The following is a 22,763-nucleotide window of genomic DNA, read 5'->3' as shown; positions in this document are numbered from 1 at the left end:
AACCTATTTATACATCAAAGGACGATTAAATCTCTCCCAAATCGCTTCGAAATCTCTTCTTTCCTTCCTTGACAGTCACGGCAATAATCTCTTCCCTAATTCGTTTCACGCGTTTCGGAGCTCTCCAAATTATACCAAACTCTTCCTTAGATAGAATATGTATCTTTGGAACGAATTTCTTGCCTTTAATCTCTCTGAATATCCAAAAACAAACCCAACAAGACCGTGTTTCCTTATTCACCTCTGTTTCCCTTTTCCGGCCATTCCAGCCCAATTAGATCGATCCAATTGCTTCTATTAAACTTTTCTAGCCATGAGAAGTCCAACCCAATCGATTCCCAGTGTTGAATCTCCCTGAAACAGCTCCAAATATCGAGTCCAAATTTGCCAGGCGTGAACTCATTTTTTCCCGCCAATTTTCTAATTTGAAACGTGAAGAAGGAATTCCCCCTATCCAATTCAGGTGTCCCTTTAGCACATGCCTAGAAATGGGTTACCCCTTATCCAAAGCGAGAGTCCGAATAGCAAAAGTCATCTCAGGTGCATTTAACAACTTTTCGAGCCAATTTCGCCGGAAAAGCTTATTTCTCCAAAAACACCTAAAAAGAGATAAAATACCAAAATAAGTACAAAAATGGGTACTAACAATATACACAATAGACATGAAAATAGACAGCAAGCAAGTAACAAGCTACGCCGCATAATTGGAACCACAGAACTTTTTTATTTTTCCAAAATTATTAAATTTTCACATATTAATTTATTTGAAATTTTAGGCCGGATTTGCTAATGTTTTTTTTTTCCAAAAGCACTTTCAAAACCTATATATGTCAATATTTTTGAAATTAGTGTTTGGTAAAAAAAAACAAAAAAAAGTGTTTCTCACCCAAAGCACTTCCCAAATTCCTTAATTTTTAGAGGCCTAGTATAATTTAATTGGGCCTATACAAACTTTTCTTCCAACTAGAAGAAGGATAGGGGGTGTCTAAATTTGACGAAACTACCAATTCACGCTCTATTAATTATCAATACTACCAATTTACCCCTATTAAATCCTTTTTTTTTGTAGATTAAAATGCACTAAAAAAACTAACTTAGGGAGTTAGTAACCCTTAGAACGTCCACAGTGGGAGAGTAAACCCAAATATTTGGTCTTTTGAACAGACGTAGTGGAACGTACTATCGATCAAATTTTGATCAACGACTAAAACCCAGAGTATATTTGGTCTGGGACCAAGACTAAACCCAGATATAGTCGAGCGTTGATATACTTCACGCCCCACCACCAGGTGGACATATAGTGCACGTCCCACATCAGGCGTTGGTATAGTCTACGCCCCACACCAGGCGTTGGTATAGTTTACGCTCCACATGGGGCGTACGTAAAGTCTACGCCCCATTTTTTTTTTTAATTATTTTGTATGGGGCGGGCATTATACCCCCGCCCCATTCTTTGTTTTGAAAATCAATTTAGTGGGGCGGGCATTATACCCCCGCCCCATTCTTTGTTTTGAAAATAAATTTAGTGGGGCGGGCTTTATACCTCCGCCCCACTTCTTTCATTTTTTTTTTTTAGTGCACGTCCCAATCAGGCGTTGGTATAGTCTACGCCCCACACCAGGCGAACGTATAATGTACGTTTGACCAAATTTAGTCTTTCCACCGTAGCGTCACACACCATACTAAACCCAAAATTTGATCTTTTTTTCCCTCTTTGGTCTTTGGTTATACTCGCACCACTGCAGTTGCTCTTACATCACAAAGAGTAGAGCCATCTAGTGCTAGGCCTACGTCAGAGGCCCTGGCATTAGATTTATCTACTTATAAATCATAAAGAATATAAGAAGGAGGGTTGATGCTCCAGTCAATAGCAGTTTTGTAATTCTTAGCCTCTTTAGCTAGAGTATCAGCTACATTGTTTGTTGTTTTAGGGGTAAAGTGAAAACCTTTAAAGTTGTTGCAAAAGGAAAATTCATGCCGAACTTCATGCATAATGGTTTGGTTCTGACAGGTAATTTGAGATGGCTCTCCATTCAGGTAATCAAAAAGATTCTTGCAGTCTCCCTCCACGCTAAAGTCCGACAGATTCATTGCTCTATCCGATTTTGCAGCTTGAAGAAATCCTAGAGCTTCCGCTTCTTCTGGTGCATTTGCTGAGATTGGTCCTGCTTTTCCTTGCTTGAAGTCACATGCATAATTTCTAAAGATTATAGCATAACTTGCTGGGACACTACTTGAGATCCAAGCAGCATCCAAGTTTAGTTTATTATGCATTAGTTCTGGGAATTTCCAGCTACTATTTCCTCCGTTTCCTATTACTAAGTCTTTTTTGTTGACTAGGTACTTTTCCTTGTGCCAGAAAGGCAAATGTCTCTGTATTTCTAAGGCCACTTGCTGATGTATTTGATGTTGACTATCAAAAGCTCTGTTACATCTTTCCTTCCATATAAACCATATTTTGGTCAAAATGATTTCTATATTGATAAGTTCACTGTCTTTTTCTAACCATTCGTTAAAAACATCCAGAAAAGTGGTACTACCATCAAAGTGTATGTCTACAGGGCAAGGATCAGTATCCCAAACTGCTTTTGCAAATTTACAATGTAGGAAAAGGTGTTCAACAGTTTCAGACTCACTACAACCGAAAGAACAAGAGGGGGAGGTATCACTTTGGAATCTGGCTAATTTACTATTAGTCGAAACGGCATTCTGCAGACATTTCCTGGCAAAGATTTTTATTCTTTGAGTGATGTTAAGAGTCCGTAGTTTCTTCCAGAAATTGTCTGACTGACCTAAATTGTAATTATTTATGGTTTTTTTATTTAGCTTATTGTATATGGATTTAACAGTGAAGCTTCTCGATTTGGAAAGTAACCATTTCAGTGTGTCTTCTTTTCCTAGCCTTATTTTACAGATTTTCTGAGCTATATGTTTAGGGAACAATGAGTGGATTAGAAATTCATTCCATCTTTTAGTATTGGTATCTATTAGATCATTCACCAGGCTTAAGTATGTATTTTGATTTGTCTTGTAATTTTTAAGGCTTTCTGTCAAATCAGGGATCCAATTATCCTCCCATATATTTACTTTCCTTCCGTCTCCAATATCCCAAATCTGTTTTGCTCCACCAGTTTTATCCCTTTGTAAATTCACTTCCACATCCAGGAGCTAGAGGTTGGAATATTTGCTTTAAAAGCCGAAGTTTTCCTGAAGTATCTTGGTTTAAGTTGAGATACCCAAAGATCATTTGGTTCTTTCAGAATTCTCCAAGTAAGTTTAGCTATAAGGGCTAAGTTGAATCTATGGGCATTCCTAAATCCAAGCCCCCCTTTATTTGTAGGTTTACACAGACAAGAGTAAGATATTGGGTAATAACCTTTATAATTTGTTTCTTTTACCCACCAGAAGTCTCTCTGCAGAGCATCTATTTGTTGGTTATTTTCCCCCACCCCTATTAAATCCTAATAATAAAAGAACAACAACTTAAATCAAAATCAAATTTATTTCCATTTCATCTTCACCGATTTTTCTTCTTTTTTTCTCCTTTTTTTTTTTTAATTTTCAAAAGCAAACATCCCAATTATCGACGATTCAAAGAACGATTAATCGTTTTTTTTTTCTTTTATAAAATGTCAAAACCAACAAGATTCAATCAACCAACTAACAAGAATTATCCTAGTTCGCAAGATCCCGGAATTGGTAAATCGATTTGAAACAAACCGAAAAAAAAAACGGGTGAGGAAGACGAATCAACTTTGATCGCACTATACAAGCAGAAGAAAAGGCTCGAATAAGTTACTTTTCTATCAATCCAATCCCCTAAATTAGGTTTCAATAACATGCAATCACTCAAAAATCAAATTTTTTGAAAACAACTTTTCTGGGTACCATAATCGGTTTACGTTAATGTACTCGTAACTTGATTGCTTTCAGAATCAGTCTATGTTCATGCCCAAAAATACTAGTCCTTGATATTTTTCGTGAATTGAAAAACTCAACCTAAAATCGGTCTATGTGGGCATGAACAAAACCCGATTGTTTGAGGAAAGTTAACCAGAATTAGTCTATGTTCATACCCGCATAGCTCGATTCCTATATGAAAGAGTAACCGTTTTTCTGTAAGTTTTTTTTTGTTAGAATAGGATTGCATTAATGTCCACATTTACCGATTGTACATCCTTTGTTTTCTTAACTCCGATGCCCAGAGTCAGGTTATTTAAGTGTTCAAATAAACCGTTTCTTGTTGCAAAAAATGATCACTTTTTCCGTGTATATTTTTTGGACAAGAATCAGATTATATTAGCACCTATAAAAACTAATTTCTTTTTTCAATGTCACGAATCGGTCTTTATACGTGTATCGTGTAAACCGATTGTATACCTGGAAATTCATAAAGTTGTTTTGAACTGATCGTTGTTCATCGTTTATCCCCGTACTCATCAGGGACACCAAGGAGAAGCAAAGTCAAGCCGAAAAGATATATAAGAAGAAACATTATCTTGTTTTTCCTCGGAGTTTGGAACCTCGTCGAAAGGACTGTAAAATTTTGGTTGCTTCCCACCGTAAGGGCTTGGCGAGTAAAGCCAAAGCGCTCACCATCGATAAACCACAACCTCAAGCGGATCAACCAACACAAAATCAATTTGACTCTGATACGCCTACTGAAGAAGAAGATAATGAAGAACCAACTAGTGACAAGGAAGTTGATGAAGAAGGAAGTGGCAAGGAAGCTGATAAAGAATAAGAAGGAGGAGAAATTTAAGAACAAGGTGAACAACATCAAGTTCAAGAATAACCTCAACAACAAGCTCAAGAAGTTCCAAAAAATAAGAGAGGGGACCACATGCCTGACCCCAAGGATATGCTCCCTCACTTCCCTAATAATCCCTTTTATGGGTTACCTGGTGATGGAGGACAAATGTTATGGGGGGGACAAAGAGAGTTGGGCTGGTGGCTTGCAATAACATAGTAATTATCTCAACCTCATGTTATTTTATGTCAAATTTATTAATCAGTATTGTTTTGATTATTGTCTGTTGGTTTTGTTTTGTTTTTTAGGACCACTATGATTACATTCATCGTATGAAGCCAGGAACGGCAGTGAGTTCCATGAACTTATGGCCGCTGGTATCACATGAATATATCGTAGAAGAAGTATCGGAAGTAATTGAACTAAACACTTCTACGGGGTTGATTCATGTAGTCAACAATATGGTTGTTGGTTATGACAAATCTCTTGTTTCCACCTTTGTCGAGAGATTTTACGGAGAAACTGATACCTTCCATCTTCATGATGGCGAGATGACGATAACTCCAAATGATGCGCAGTTCATTAACGACCTAAGCATAGAAGGTAAAGTCGTGAGGCACAAAGACTACGCCAATGATCTTAAGTGGCAAAAGATTTACGAGTTCACCAAGAACGTGTTTGACTGGGATGAGAAGAAGACCAAGTCATAGATGCTAGTAGGTAAATCAAATCAGAGGATATTCCATCTCAAGGGCTTGAGGAATAACTTCATGGGAACAAAGAAGCTTCATGCACAGAGAAAAGAGTTGACCCAACAACGTATCTTCGCTATGGACAATGCATATTTACCCTATACATTTTGGGAGTTGTTATCTTCCCCGACGTATCTGATTCCCGTGTGAAGGCCAACTATATCCAGTTGTTGCAACCATTTGACAAAATTTGAGAGTACTCTTAGGGCTCTGTCATCCTTACACACTCGTTGTACGAGCTGAGAAAGACTTCTAGGGCTCAAAGGAACCAAACCGGAGGGAGTATGGCTCTTCTGCAGGCGTGGATATTCGCACTTCCAAGAGTTTTCTAAATGGGCTTCTGTGAACAAGGATTGAAGCGAACAATGTTATGGAGACAAGTAAGACTTCAACGGTAAGCCGAAAGACCAAGATGACGAATATTTGAAGATGAGATGCCGATTGGACAAGTTGATGACGAAAAATGTAGTATTTAACCCTTACAAGTAGGATGTGGCTAAAAGTACAAAGGTTGGATGCAAAATCCAACAATATTTTGGCCTTTTGTTTCACCAAAAAGGTTATATATGTAATGTACAACCCGACGAGAGTCGCAAGACAATGCGGATACATACAAAAAATCCTACGTGAGCACAAGGAGTTTGAATTGGATGAGACCGAAAGCAAGTCCTATGAAAATGATATTGAGGTTCACAACCTTTTGACATCAGTTGATTACTGGGAAGATAAAAAGTACAAAATCAAAGGGATAGATGGTCATTCGGAAACAGACGATGCGGTAGCTCCGGACTACATGCCAAGGCACCTCAACGTTTCTCACATTCTAGTGATACGAGTCGACGAGAGGCCCCAAATCAAGGACAAATAAATAGCCCTCTAATACCTGGTGCGTATCATTACTCAATTATCGTTTTTTAATGGTTTCGTCACAATTTGTTGAATGTTAGTTGTTCAAAATGGAAACAAAGAAGACAAGTCGGGCGCATGATAAAGTTTGCATGGAACTGTATTGGGGAAGGCACAAATATTGTGGAGAATAAAAAACTGATTGATCAATTGAACAACCTAGAAGATGTTGATGTTGGCGCGAAGTTTGGGGAAGAGGAAGCGGTGGAGAAGACAAAGACAAAGAGGAAGAAAAGACTTGCGAGTAAGAACTGTCGAGGTGAATCGAGCACCTCCCAACATGATGTCGGCGAAGAAAGACCTGCTAAACGAGGACGAGGTGGTCGTGGACTGGTGGAGATATTGACGTTGAATGATAGAACTTATGAAATACTGAACTTTATGTGTGTTTAATTATGGATAATTACGGAGTCAAAAAATTATGTATTGAACTTATGTTTGTTGGCCAAATTATGTTAGGTCATGCTTGTCAGTTTATGAATTAATGAATCATGTTAGTTTATGTATTTTGCCTAAGATGTGACGAAAGCACCACAGTTGAGGCAAAAAAATATAGGATTCTGGCAGTTTATTCAGTTAGAATCGATTTTTATAGACTATTTTAAAGATCGATTCTAAATAAATCAAAAATCCATATTTTAACAACCCTCAGAGTTTATTTAATTAAACATAGAATCCGATTGTTGACAAAAAAAAATGGCACGTTTTTGTATTTTTTTTTTTTTACAAGAATTGGATCACATATGGATAATTAAAGACCAATTCTTGAATTGGAAAAAATCGAAAATTTTGATAACCTTAAGAATCGGTTTATACATGTATAATCTGATTCTTTTAAGAAAACACGGGACCTTTTCAATATCCTTTTTTGATAAGAACCGGATTACAATGGCTTCATTAGAAATCGATTGTGGCAAGCTAGATTTTACATGATTTTGCAAGGCCTTAATCGGTCTATGTGGTGATTTCTAAAAACCGATTGTGTAAATTGATTTCGGAAAAAATAGTCATTGAGCCTTCATCTATATAAGGACAACCTCTTTCCCATGCACATTTTGCCCCAAACTTGCAACTTTGAGCTTGAAGGATTGGGAACCGGAAGAATATACGCAACTCGTGAAATCGTTCATTTCCGCCTTCCACGAGCGCCCAACGAAGTATATTCAATGTTTTGGAAGAGAGTCAAAGAGTTGTATTATGAGTGCACCACGAATACAAACAACCATAGATGGAGAGATTTAGTGCATCGATTCGGATACATAAAAAGAGCAATTCGAGAGTATATTAAAGGTAGCAAAATGGTGAACGACCATCATCCACAAGTTCCTCTTAGTGAGAAAGTGAGTAATCCGATGTTTTTCTACATGTCATCCTTTAATGTTCGCATACTAACATTTAATAATTCATTTCATTTCAGGTGGAACGATCCAACGGCTTGCAGCGAGTTCGTAATGGGGAAAGAAAATTCAAACGCCAAAAGGAATATTAGGTGTTGTACCGTCGTGCTCGGAGGTTCATTGACGACGTATTGATATGCGAGATTATAGAATTTGCTTACTAAATTGCCATATGTAGTGTGCAAATTAACTATGTAATATGCCAATGAATGAATATTTTGCTCGACTAAAAACATTCATAATCGGTCTACGTGTGCATTTATAATTTCCGCTTATGATAATTAGTTTATGGTTGCGTTAGGAAAAACCGATTCTCGGTGTTCTTCGTGAATTGAAAAACTAAACCTAGAATCGGTTTATGTGGGGCATGAACATAAACCTATTCTAGGTTGATTTTTTCAAAAGAAATTCCGATATTTTCATGTTTTGAAGATGATTTCAAGTATAATTGATTTCTAATTTAATTTGATTAATCATCAATTAGTCACCCGATTAACACTAATTAATCAGGGGTAAATTAGTTATTATGTAAAATAATTGGATAAGGGGTTTTTCCTTTTACTTCTAAATGTCTGTTCTTGTCTTTTAGTAAGAGATGACAAATAATCACACTAGGCCCGATTAGGAAGATAAAGTTCATGTTTGATTTTTTTTATCCTTATTTTACTTTATAAATGACAAAAGTTACCCTTAAATTTATATACAACCAATTTATTATTTCTTAGATTTTATTTTTTAATATTGATTTACTATTCGGTCCGCGAGTTATAACCCCAAAAGTGTCACTATCCATAGACAAAAACTCCAACAAAACAAAATGTTCACAAAAATACCCATTTAACATAAACTGTCTATATTACCCTTCTAATTTAAATTACCCCAACAAAAACAAAAATCAACCCCAACTTTAATTTTTATTATATTATCACCAACAACAACAGCCCATCACCATCACCAGCAACTACCAACACCAGCGACCACCATCTGCCGCCAACCACCACCACCGATCGCCACCGACCACCACCATCACCGACCACCACCACCGCCACCAACCACTGTCGCCGCCACCGTCCACCACCACCGCCGACGACCACCACCACCGTCCACCACCACCACAGACCATCATCGTCGACGACCACCGCCGCTGACGACCAACACCACAGACCATCGTCGTCGACGACCACCGCCGCCGCTGAGCAACACCACCATTATCACCGGCCACCACCACCAACCAGCCTCCACCTCTACAAAAAATGAATTTCATTGATCAGTATTCAACAAAATGAGAAAAAAATGATGAAACCAAACAGAAAAAATTATGAAACCAAAAATTGGTTTCACCGAAAAAGAAAGGAGAAGGAAGAAAGAAAAAAATGAAACACAATAAGATGAAACCTACCATCACCGTCAACTGCACCACCCCCATCGCCGCCTCAACCACCAGCACCACAACCACCACTGCCATTACCTCCTCAGCTAAAACTAGTTTCAACAAAAAAAATCCACCTATGTCTCACCATCAAAATTCATAGAGATCAATATTCAACAAAATGAAAAAAATACGATGAAACCAATTTAACAAAATTCATAATTCAATATTCTATAAAATTCATAGACATCAAATTAGGTTTCGTCATTTTTCCAAATATTGTCATTTCACCAATACAACTTCAATGATGAAACCAAACATGTTTATTTCCAAATCATGCCGAATAAATTAGGAAAAAAAATCAGGTGAAAGCCTCATGGGTATTCTTTAATATATTATTATTTTTTATTTTCAAACCATTTGGTATACCATTTTATTTAATTTGTCATTAATAAAAATAAAAATAAATATTAAATAATTACTTGCAACCAATCTAGCAGTTTTTTGAGTGGGAGCCTGATGACAATCTCATGGTTGGCAGAGATGTCAGACAGGTGCCGAAAACAGAAAGAAGGAACCAAGCAGAAGAAAAAAAATTATGAAGGCCAAGATAAATAGATTAGTGGATCACATTTTATTTTTATAATCCATCATTATTACATTGTGAGAGGAGATCTTGTTTGAAACTGGAGCTACCATGTTTACAACCGGACCAACCCCATACTTCTTTGCTACAATTATAGGATCAGCTCAATTAGCATCCAACACTGGCAAGTTATTGTAAAAAATAAAACGAAAAATTGAAAAAATTGACAGCTGTGGGATTTGAACCCACGCCCTTTCGGACCAGAGCCTGATTCTGGCGCCTTAGACCACTCGGCCAAACTGTCTCAATTTGCTAATCAAGTAGTACACAATTAACAAAACTAAACAAATTGAGAAAGTTATATATGGTAATGGGTCCTTGTAATGACGTCGTTCTTTCCGTTCAGGCCCAGTGACTGCGTAAGGTAACTTTGGCTTCTGCTTGCCAGAACATATGTAAATTTGTGCTTTCCAGGAAAAAGGTGTAAAACCCATGGAATAACAAGAGCTCCGATGCCATGCAATTCGTCTTCAATTTTGCTGGCCAGAGTATTGCAGCAACATCTCCTAGCACACGGAATTCGTGTGAGCTTGATGCCTTGCATTGGAATCCTCCTTTTTGTTTAATTTCGCCTGTTCAGTTGCACAATATCGAACCAATGCCTGCATTATTGCATCAATTATACACGATGTAAAATGGGTTAGTTGACCCAGCACTGAACATGATACAACATTCCATAATAGTATTAGGTTTTGGCTATGAAGAAAAGAACGTTTGATATCCAGCAAAATCCCTAGTAGAGTTTCTATAAATCCACATACTGAGTGGTCAAGTAGATAGCCAGCAAAATCTAGATGATCCATTTATGCACAACCAAAAAGAAAAAAACTAACTCGAGTAATAGCATCCACCTTCAGGGTATCCTTGGCTCTCAACAACATTGCGGTCTTCTGAATTCTAACACAGCAATGAGAAAAGCAAGTTACTCATACAGTGTGTAACAAGGAATCTAACACTATATCATCATCAATAGCATATAGAGATAATTCAGATCTTTGACCATTTCAAAGAGCCAGAATGGCATTGCCATGATCTGTTCATGCTCTTTATTCTATGTTATAGGAATTGAGAAGATACTTTTCACAAGATCAAATTAAGCAAGAAAGGAATATACCAGTCAGGACCGGTATCAGATTCCTTGAAAGCATTGGTGAAATTAACCACCACACGTACGGACACACTTCTCCTAAATTCTACTTCCTTCTGTTTTACAACCATAACTTGGTCATCCCGTGTAGATGTCCAAGATAATCGGAGTTGCTAAACACCAGAAAACTACTGCCTATATTACGTATTTTTCTTCTTGTCAACATGTATGAGACGAGAGACTGGTACACACATAAATTTTCATTTGGGAGATAAGAAAACGAGCATACATGCAACAAACATGCCAAGGGAAATCAGGAATAAACAATGTAATATAAGTCGTAACTGAATTCAGATAATCTACACAACACATTTCATGTCTCTAACTGAATGTAAGAAAACTAAAACATACACTAAGTAGTTTTCTTGCTGTCAACATGTAAGTGGCAAGTACACAAATAATTTTCATTTTGCAGACCGTAAAAGATGCATCCATACAGCAAACACGCCAAGAAAAAGCAGGAACGGATAAAAGGGCCAACAAAACATTCATTGTTACTAACTGAATAAAGAAATACTAAGTAGTGAAAGATGGTATACCTGCAACAGCTCAGGGACTTCTACATCACACTTGATGGCAGCTACCCTGCACTTCATTAGCTTTTTTCTCTCGCTTTTTCAATGCCTTCTGTATTTTTTTAGCTTTCTTCGACTCTTCCACCTCATCTAAGGAAACTTTACTCTTGAGCACACTTGCTTGACTATCTTCTAACACTTTTTCAACCATGGAAACAGCAGCAACCTCATCTTCTTCCTTGGACTTATCATGCTCTTTCTTCTTCGCACCACTACACTGCTCTTCCGTTTTTCTTAGGTTTTTTGACTTTATTCGTTTCTTCCACGGTATCTAAAACAAGTTTCCTCTTAAGCACACTTGAATGACTATCCTACAATATTTTCCTGATGATAGGGGCAGCAACAACTACTTCATCAGACTTATCCTCATCTTCCTTCTTCGCAACACTACCTTGCACAGCCTCCACTTTTTTCTTTGCCTTTTTCAAAACCTTCTTAAGTTTTTTGGATTTCTTCGTTTCTTCTATCTTCTTCAACTCTTTCTCTTGTTCCACAAGATCACTGCTTTTTTCTTAGATTTGCCGCCTTGACTTTTGTCAACCACTTTTGCCACCTTAGATAGGGCTGCTACACTCTCTGCACCCCTTTCCGGACAAAAAGCTACTTCCTCACTTTGTGAGTCCTTCATGACACGGCTATCAGATTCCTGGTTACAAATCAAATATAGAAGAGATTACACATTTCAGACCAACTTGAAAGGAGGTAAGGACCAAATATATAATAGTTTAATATTTCAGACAACTTGAAAGAAGATAAGGATCTAAAGTGAGATGAGGAGAATGCACACTTATTTATCAAGTAATACAACAATGTTTGATTAAGTAATTAAGATAGAAAGGTAATCCATGAACAGTATTATTCGAAACCTTTCTGGCAGAAAACTAAATACTTGAGTGGTGAAATTTAAATTTCACACAAAAACAAGACTTTTTAAAACTCAAAATCTGTCATGAGATCGATAAGTAGCGAGTTATCCATTAAAGTTATCCATTGGAAGCAAGCATAGTAGGCTAGCTAATGCATCCAGCAACTAGAAATTCATGGATGAAACCTATACCACAGATTGATCCAATGTGGTTTTAAGCTAAGCTGCCAATTTCGTCCACGATTCACCTAGGAAACAAGCATATGAGGTTTCCAGCAGGAAAAAACACGCAAGTATTCAAATAAGAACCAATCTTGATTACCAGGTCCCATTCTAATTCCTGTCATTGCAAACAAAGAGAGCTTGATTGAAACCTGCACACAGTAGTAAATTTCTTAAACCCGGACAGCAAACTGTGCGCACTTTTTCTATACTGTACTTCCTTTTGGTTTTCTCTAAAACACATTTTCTAAATAAACTAAGTTACTAGATACCACAAAAGTACTACCTACACTATATATTCTCTTCCTGCCAAGATATAAGAGGCCAGTGACCGGTACATATTTTTTGTTGTAGAAAGAACAAAACCAGCATACATACAGCTAAATGCCAAGGAGACGCAGGATTAAACAAAAGGGTCAAGTAAGGACTATGTAATTTAGGTTCTAAATTCAGATAATCTACAACACATTTCATGTCGCTAACTGAATAAAGGAATACCAAATAGTGAACTATGACATACCTGCGACAGCCCAGGAACACTACCTGGAACCTCCTCCACTTTTTTCTTTATCTTCTTCAAAACCTTCTTATGTTTTTTGGCTTTCTTCGATACTTCCTCCTTCAACAACTCTTCGTCTTGTTCCACAATATGACTTGATGAAGCTTTCTTGTTAGGTTTGCCAGCTTGACTTTCGACAACCACTTTTTCCACCTTTAGTAGGCCTGCTACACTCTCTGTAGCCCTTTCTGGACAAAAAGTTACTTCTTCATTTGTGAGACATCCGTGAAAGGCCTATTAGATGCCTGGTTTTAGATTTAATACAAAAGAGAGTACATATTTCAGACCAGCTTATGTGAACCATAACAATAAGAATTTTAATGTGAGGGAAAATTCTGCAGAATAATATATAATGGCCTACTTTCATGTTCACAATAATTCAGTACAGTTAGTGTGTGAACTATCCAGTATCCACAGAAATGGTACACATACATTCACCTAAGGTATACCCTAACTAATTAAAAAAGGGTTTCAAATTTGAGAACTAAAAGAGATTTGAGTCATTTGAACAGAAATGTAGATAAAGTAAGTGCAAGCTCAGATGCGTAAAGAAAAATAGAATCCAAGTACAAGGACATGATCGTGCAATATGGCAAAATAAGTTACAGATCATATACGGCAAGGGAATAATGCATTCAGCAAAAGTTTATAGTTCTTGATTTATATTTATCAAGAAAATGACATCAGTTTTGAGTTTTTACCATAAACATCATAAGGCTAGATTTTTTTTCCACAAACTACACGCAGCTATTTCTGTTTTCATCACCTTCAGCTATCGAAAAATATATTTCATCTCGACTATTCATGACATATTTTAGTGTAGTTTGGGGTCTGATGAAGATACACCCCAATTTATGTGAGCAATAGATAATTAATTTACAGCAGTAATCAATCAACAGTATTTCCACGAAACATTCTCTGGGATAAACCATAATAATCAAGTGGAGAACATTCAATTTCTGATACAATGAGACTTCTAAAAACTCTAAATAATTCATACGATGGATGTCATGTTTAGACTAATTGGCGAAGATGAGTCTGTGAAATGGCAAATGGAACTTAATTGCAGCCTACAAATTGTACTAAACTTCTTAAAACCAAACAACAAACCACAAAACTAAAACATATACTAAGTACTTTTTCTGCTGTCAACATGTAAGTGGCAAGTGATGGGTACACACATAATTTTCGTTTTCGAGAGCATAAAAGAAGCATACAGAGAGCAAAAATATGCCAAGGAAAATATAAAAGGGCCAACAAAACATTCCATCTTACTAACAGAAACAAAGGAATAGTAAGCAGTAAAAGATGGTATACCAGCAACAGCTCAGGGACTTCTGCGTCATACTTGATGGCGGCACCACCTTGCACTTCATGAGCGTTTTTCTCTCGCTTTTTCAGTAACTTCTTAACTTTTATAGCTTTCTTCGACTCCTCCACCTCATCTAAAGAAACTTTACTCTTCAGGGCACTTGCTTGACTATCTTCTAACACTTTCTCAACCATAGAAACAGCAGCAACCTCATCTTCTTCCTTAGACTTGTCATGCTCTTCCTTCTTCGCAGCACTACATTGCTCTTCCACAACTTTTTTCTTTGACGTCTTCAGAAGTTTCTTAGCTCTTTTGACTTTCTTAGTTTCTTCCACAGTATCTAAAACAAGTTTCCTCTTAAGCACAGTTGAATGACTATCCTCCAATATTTTCTCGATGATAGGGACGGCAAAAACTATTTCCTCAGATTTATCCTCCTCTTCCTTCTTCGCAACACTAGCATGCACATCCTCCACTTTTTTCTTTGCCTTTTTCGAAACCTTCTTAAGTTTTTTGGCTTTCTTTGTTTCTTCTATCTTCTTCAACTCTTCCTCTTGTTCCACAAGATGACTCGATGAAGCTTTTTTCTTAGGTTTGCCGCCTTGACTTTTGTCAACCACTTTTGACATCTTAAGCAGGGCAGCTACACTCTCTGCATCCCTTTCTGGACAAAATGCTACTTCTTCAATTTGTGAGTTCTTCATGGCACGGCTACCAGATTCCTGGTTACAAATCAAATATAGAAGAGATTACATATTTCAGACCAACTTGAAAGAAGGTAAGAACCAAATCGAATATAGATAAAATATTTCAGACAACTTGAAAGAAGATAATGATCTAAAGTGAGATGAGGAGAATGCACACTTATTTATTAAGTAATAGAAAAATGTTTGATTAAATAATTAAGAAAAAGGTAATCCATGAACACTATTATTCGAAACCTTTCTGGAAAAAAAAACTAAATACTCAAGTGGTGAAAATTCAATTTCAGACAAAACCAAGAATTTTACTTGGAATCTGCCATGAGATCGATGAGTAGCGGGTTATCTATTAAAGTTATCCACTGGAAGCAAACATAGTACTATGCATCCAGCAACTAGAATTTCATGGATCAAACCTATACCACAGATTGATCCAATGTGGTTTTAAGTTAAGCTGCCAATTTCCACCACAATACACCTAGAAAACAGGCATATGAGGTTTCCAGCAGAAAAAAACACAGAAGTATACAAATAAGCACCAAACTTAATTACTAGGTCCCGTTTTGATTCTTGCCATTGCAAACAAAAAGAGCTTGATTAAAACCTACACACAATAGTAAATTTCTTAAAACCGAACAGCAAACCACGCGCAATTTTATACTGTACTTCCTTTTGATTTCCTCCGATACACATGTTCTAGATAAACTGAGTTACTAGAGACCAGAAAACTACTACCTACAGTCCTACACTATATATTCTTCTTCTTGCCAAGATATAAGAGGCAAGCGACTGGCACATATTTGTAGAAAGAACAAAAAAAAGCATGCATACAGCTAACATGCCAAGGAGACGCAGGAATTAACAAAAGGGTCAGGGACTATTAAATTCAGATAATCCACAACACATTTAATGTCACTTACTGAATAAAGGAATACCAAATAGTGAACTATGACATACCTGCAACAGCTCAAGAGCACTACCTTGCACCTCGTCCACTTTTTTCTTTATCTTCTTCAAATCCTTCTTACGTTTTTTGGCTTTCTTCGATACTTCCTCCAACTCTTCCTCTTGTTTCACAAGATCACTTGATGAAGCTTTCTTATGGTTTGCCAGCTTGAGTTTTGACAACCACTTTTGCCCCCTTTAGTAGGCCTGCTACACATCCCGTAGCCCTTTCTGGATAAAAAGTTGCTTCTTCATTTTGTGAGTCTCCCGTGACAGGCCTATTAGATGCCTGGTTTCAGATTTGATACAAAAGAGAGTACATATTTCAGACCAGCTTATATGAACAATAACCATAAGAATTTTAATGCTAAAGGAATGCATCACTAGGTATCTTAAAAAGGAGTGAGTACAGCTGCAGAACAGTATATACTGGCCTACTATTCATGTTTACAATAATTTTGTACAGTTAGTATGTGAACTATCCACTGAAATGGTACACACATACATTCACCTAAAGTAGACCCTAACTAATTAAAAAGGGTAAGGCTTCAAATTTGAGAACTATAAATAGAACCGAAATGCAGATAAAGTAAGTGCAGGCTTAGAGTTTATAAAGTAAAATAGCATCCAAGTAGAAGGACATGAGCTTATAATATAGAAAAATAAGAAACAGATCATACAAGGCAAGGGAATGATTAGAAATTCAAGTATTTAGCATCAGTTTATAGCTCTTGATTTATATTTGTCAAGAAAATAACATCTGTTTTTAGTTTTACTATAACCATCATGTGTAAGGCTAGATGTTGTTTTCCACAAACTACACGCAGCTGTTTCTGTTTTCACCACCTTCGGTCATAGAAAAATATATTTCATCTCGATATTCATGAAATATTTTAGTGTAGTTTGGGGTCTGAAGAAAAATACACCCCAATAATAGATGATTAAATTAGACTAGCAAACTATCAACAGTGTTCCCTCGAAACCCTTTCTGGCATAAAACTAAAATAATCAAGTGGAGGGCATTCAATTTCTGGTACAGTGAGACTTCTTAAAACTCAAAATCATTCATACGATGGATGTCATGTTTAGACTAATTGGCAAAGAGGGGTCTGTGAAATGGAAAAAATCCACGCCAGACCTTAGACGTCCACAGCCCTCATTTAAATAAGTTTGAATAATGAGTAGGTAATATCCATTAAAGTTATCCATGAATAAATTACTGTACCACAAAGAATGATTTAATTTGAAGTCATCCTGCCTTTCTCTACAAATTACCAGGTGGAAACACACATAAGAGCTTTCCAAACACTACAAACAAGAAATAAGCACATAATTTTACTACAAGGTCTCATATTGATTCTTGCCATTGCAAACACAAATGGAACTATATTGCTTCCTACATATTATACTAAACTTCTTAAAACCAAACCACAAGACTAAGACATACACTAAGTAGTTTTCCTGCTGTCATCATGTAAGAGGAAAGTCACGGATACACACATAATTTTCATTTTGGAGAGCATAAAAGTAGCACACAGTCACAGCAAACATGCCAAGGAAAAGAAGGAACAACAACAAATTCCTTGTTACTGACAGAAATAAAGGAATACTGAGCATTAAACGATGGTATACCTGCAACAGCTCAGGGACTTCTGCATCATACTTGATGGCAGCACTACCTTGCACTTCATTAGCCTTTTGCTCTTGCTTTTTCAATGCCGTCTTCTTTTTAGCTTTTTTCGACTCGTCCACCCCATCTAAAGAAACTTTACACTCGAGCACACTTGCTTGACTATCTTCTAACACTTTCTCAACCATAGAAGCAGCAACAACCTCATCTCGTTCCTTAGACATTTCATGCTCTTCCTTCTTCGCACCACTACACTGCTCTTCCTCGACTTTTTTCTTTGACTTTTTCAAAAGTTTCTCATCTCTTTTTACTTTCTTTAATTCTTCCACGGTGTCTAAAACAAGTTTCTTCTGGAGCACACTGGAATGACTATCCTCCAATATTATCCCGATGATAGGGACAGTAACAATTTCTTCTTCTTCCTTAGACTCATCCTCCTCTTCTTTTTTCGCAACACTACCTTGCACATCCTCCACTTCTTTCTTTCGCTTTTTTAAAACCTTCTTAGGCTTTTTGGCTTTCTTCATCTCTTCTATCTTCTTCAACTCTTCCTCTTGTTCCACGAGAGCACTCAATGAAGTTTTCTTCTTAGGTTTGAATCATTCGTAAGATGGATTTACATGTATTGGTTAGACGAATCCGCAAACAGAAGTCTGTGCTATGAAAAAGTCCACATCAGAAGTCTGTGCTATGATAATAGAAGACTAAGTTTGAATAAGCAGTGGGTTATCAATTAAAGGTGTCCATGAATGTAAACATAGAGAATGAGTTGTATATTATGCTGCCAATTTCCTCAACAATTACCAAGCGGTAAGAGCATAAGATTTTCCCAGCAAAAACAAACATAAGTATTCAAAGTTCAAACTAGCACCTATCGTGATAATTACGTTTCATCTTGTTTGGTCATCCCATACACGAGTTGTAGATAAACTCAATTATTTAAAACCTAATCAGATAACTACTACCTATATGCATTCTTCTTCTAGTCAACATGTATAAGGCAAGTGACCATACGGTCATACTTTTCATTTTTGGAGAGAATTAAACAAACATACGTACAGCTAGCATGCTAAGGAAGCAGGAATAAAGACTGTGTGAACTAAGTTGTAACTTCAGATAATCTACAGCACATTTCATGTCACAAATCAAGTGGAAAACATTCAATTCCTGATAAAACAAGAATTTATAAAACTCAAAATATCTCATAAGATGGATAATTAGCGGGTTATCGATTACAAAAGTTATCCATGGAAGCAAACATAGCAGCTACAATATTTAGCAAATAAAAATTCATGGATGGAATTTGTACCCCAGAGAATGATCTAATGTAGTTTTAAGTTAAGCTGCCAATTACCTCAACGATTCACCCAGTCAAAACATGAATATAAGCTTCCAAGCCAAAAAAGACATGAGTATTCAAACAAGCACCTATCTAGATTACTCGATCCCACTTGATTCTTGCAAACTATCATTTCTTAAAAGCAAACAGCAAACCACACACTTTTCCTAAATTGTACTTCTTTTTGTTTTATAACCAAATTTTGTCATCCGATACACATGTTCTAGATAAACTGAATTGCTGGATACCAGAAAACTACTATCTACACTATGTAATCTTCTGCTCCTTGTCAACATGTATGAAGCAAGTGACCAGAACACGCAAACTTTTCATTTTGGAGTGAAGAAACCAAGCATACAAACAGCTAATATGCCAAGGAGAAGCAGTAATAAACAAAAGGCCCAAGTAAACACTATGTGAACTAAGTCGTAAATTCGGAGATCTACAGCACATTTCATGTCACTAACTGAATAAAGGAATAATAAGAAGTGAAAAATGCTACCTGCAACATCCCAGGAGCTTCTGCGACATACTTGATCGCTCCACTATCTTGCACTTCTGCTACTTTTTTCTTTAACTTTTTTTTAAAAGCCTCCTTAGGCCCTTTGGCTTTCTTCAACACTTCCACCTTATCTATACCAACTTCCCTCTTGGGCACACTAGATTCACTATCTTCTAACTCATTCCCAGCCATACAGACAACAGTCATCTCTTCTTCTTCTTTGTTTTTATCCTTATCCTTCTCTTTCTTCTTTGCACTAAATTGGTCGTCCTCACATTCTTCTAATTTTTTCTTTGTCTTTTTCATAACCTTCTTAGGCCTTTTGGCTTTCTTTGATTCTTCCACCACATCTAAACCAACTTTCTTCTGGAGCACACTTGCTTGACTATCATCTAATATTTTCTCATCCAAGGGGGCGGCAGAAATCTCTTCTTCCTCCTCAGACTGATCCTCCTCTTCATGCTTCACAGGACTACCTTGCACGCCTTCATCCATGACATGCCTATTAAATGCTTGCTTATAAATCTAAATACAAAAAAGATTATATATTTCAGACCAATTTGAAAGAAGATAAGAGCCAATAAGTGAGAAAAGGAGAACACACCCTCATTTATGTAAGTAATAGAAACTTGTGTATAGTACTTTGACAAAGTAATTAAGAGCAATGGTGATCTATAAATAGGTGGAGCACATTCAATTCTGATAAATAAGATTTACTAAAACTCTTGGACATTCATAATGGTTAGACTAATCTGCAAACACAAGTCTGAGAAATGAAAGAGTCCACATCAGAGCTGAGCGGTCCAGATACCTCGTTTATGTGAGTAATAGAATACTACAGCTAGCCAGAAACACAATGTAAACTAAAAAATTTCAAGAAATTCTGACAATCAACATCCCGTTGATCATTTATCACTAAATGTTTACAATACAGTAAAAAGGAAACAATGGTATACCTTCTTTAGTTCCGGAGATTCTTCCTCATACTTGATCACATACTTATCAAAGAAGGATTCATCGGTCATGGCTAGAAATGGATATATGTGAAATTGACCATCAATTGTGAGACCCTTAGAGACTAAACTTCGATAGACAGAACATCTAGGTATGATCCTCTTCTCCAAGCTATGAGTCAAAACAGTTGGGACTTCGGAAATATGCGACGAGCTAATACCCATTCGATTCACAAGATAATCCATGGTGGAGCTTATCTTATTCACAGAGTGCATCATACAAAAAGGACTCAACATAAATGCATGCTGAATTTGTTCTTCTGACAAACCCCATTTCCTGTAAGCATTCAATTTTGTTTCCCAGGTTGATTTAGTCATAGCTGTGATTGCATGAATAGCACGCATAAATGCATATTTGGAAGGATCAAAACCCATACCTTTAATCTCTTGTAGGATCTCCTTAAATATAACAGTGCTAAAGCCAAGTGACCTGGGTTGGTTGATTAGAAACTTGACAATATTTGATTTAGGGACACCTTCATCTCTCAAAACCTGTATGTTGAGCATCGCTCTCTCAACTAATTCTACAGAATTCTTTGAGCGTCTGAAAACCGGAAACACGTATTTGTCAGCACCCACAATCTTCTTGACGAAATCGAAAAAAGGAATGATATGGTTTTCTAAATCTCTAGTTAGGAGTACTGGGTTATTGGACAAAGTCTTGACAAGTTCAAGTCGAATTGAAATAATCGAATTTGGGTTTAAGGGTTTTATGAGGGTTACACATTAGAAGTAGTGGATTCTTACTGATGATTTTGGAGATGTCTGATTTAGTGAACCCGTAATCTTGAAAGATGGTAAGAACAGCGTCTGGATTTGATGTGGTTTCCAAATTGAGTCTCTTAGAAGCAATGAGAGCTTGTTTTTCAGTTAACCCACATGAATTCATCAGGTAAGAAACCACAAATGAAGAAGAAGAAGAAGAAGAAGAAGAAGAAGAAGAAGAAGAAGAAGAAGAAGAAGAAGAAGAAGAAGAAGAAGAAGAAGAAGAAGAAGAAGAAGAAGAAGAAGAAGAAGAAGAAGAAGAAGAAGAAGAAGAAGAAGAAGAAGAAGAAGAAGAAGAAGAAGAAGAAGAAGAAGAAGAAGAAGAAGAAGAAGAAGAAGAAGAAGAAGAAGAAGAAGAAGAAGAAGAAGAAGAAGAAGAAGAAGAAGAAGAAGAAGAAGAAGAAGAAGAAGAAGAAGAAGAACTACACAATAGTGTGATTAATTATTTATAGCTCTAATTCATTCATCAGGTAAGCATTCAACTTCTTTTCCCATAGCTCTAATTCATTCAAATGAGCAATTGCACTATGTGCAATTTGTAAAAGAAGCACTACACAATAGTGTGATTAATTATTTATAGCACATATTCGATTTCCTAAGCTCTCATTGTCCTTATCATTTGGGTTACCTTGCATTTACTTGAAATATTGTGGAACAATTTGATCACAATATTTGGTTTTGTCTTGACTCACACTAACACTACCACTACCATCCCCCGTAATTGCCATATGTGTTCTCTGTGTTGAAGTAGTTGGTGTTGATGTCGAAGAAGACATGGAGATGATATTGAATCAAAAACAAGAAAAAAAACTTTATCGTAAGAAAGAAAAAACAGGGAAGGAATAAAATTTGTGTAGAGAACCACTAAGAGGACGGTTTCCAGTTGGTGTTTCCTGTTTAGGGTGTCAGGTGAAAAGAGCGTGGGATTCGTCCTCTTTCTAGATAGTTCTTTTGATTGGTCCGTAGAGAACCATTGTTCTTATTCATAAACTCTGAACGGGCCGTTAAAAAAACTACTTCAAAACTGTTGTCTCACAGTTTTCTCATGATGGGACCTACACTAGTCCCATGCTAATCTCCAAATAGGATGAAATCCGTCTTTATATATGAGGGCGGCTTTTAGATAGTTCTCTTTTTTTTTCTTTTTTTTTTTTTGACAGGAAAATAAAATTCATTGATTAATGAGAGATTACTACATTTTGGAGAAAATAGGGAAAATTGGTTTCATCCCATGCTCCTGTTACATTCAGAATTCTACTGTGTTTTGCAGCTAAATCTGCTATGCCATTTAAATCTCTCTTAAGATGTAGGAATCTAATAGCGTGAATATCTTTTAAAAGAAATAAGCAGCCATTTAAAACAGAGCAC

General features: G+C 36.7%; 1 protein-coding gene and 1 non-coding gene across 2 annotated transcripts; both read right to left on the bottom strand.

Moving 5' to 3' along the window:
* Positions 1 to 9,801: 9,801 nt before the first annotated feature.
* LOC113308253 (titin homolog) lies at positions 9,802 to 16,343 on the bottom strand. Its single transcript, XM_026556741.1, has 6 exons — positions 16,159 to 16,343; positions 14,506 to 15,222; positions 13,150 to 13,433; positions 11,507 to 12,188; positions 10,672 to 10,717; positions 9,802 to 10,422 (listed from the first exon to the last, which is right to left on the bottom strand). The coding sequence occupies exons 2-3, from the start codon at positions 15,202 to 15,204 to the stop codon at positions 13,389 to 13,391; spliced, it is 744 nt and encodes a 247-aa protein (XP_026412526.1). The 5' UTR covers positions 15,205 to 15,222; positions 16,159 to 16,343; the 3' UTR covers positions 9,802 to 10,422; positions 10,672 to 10,717; positions 11,507 to 12,188; positions 13,150 to 13,388.
* Positions 9,985 to 10,064, bottom strand: TRNAL-CAG. The gene has a single exon. It is a non-coding gene; the product is annotated as a tRNA-Leu (tRNA).
* Positions 16,344 to 22,763: the final 6,420 nt, after the last annotated feature.

The sequence above is a fragment of the Papaver somniferum genome, chromosome 9 (assembly GCF_003573695.1).
Source record: "Papaver somniferum cultivar HN1 chromosome 9, ASM357369v1, whole genome shotgun sequence".
Lineage (NCBI taxonomy): Eukaryota > Viridiplantae > Streptophyta > Magnoliopsida > Ranunculales > Papaveraceae > Papaver > Papaver somniferum.
This window is presented reverse-complemented; position numbering and strand designations above follow the sequence as displayed.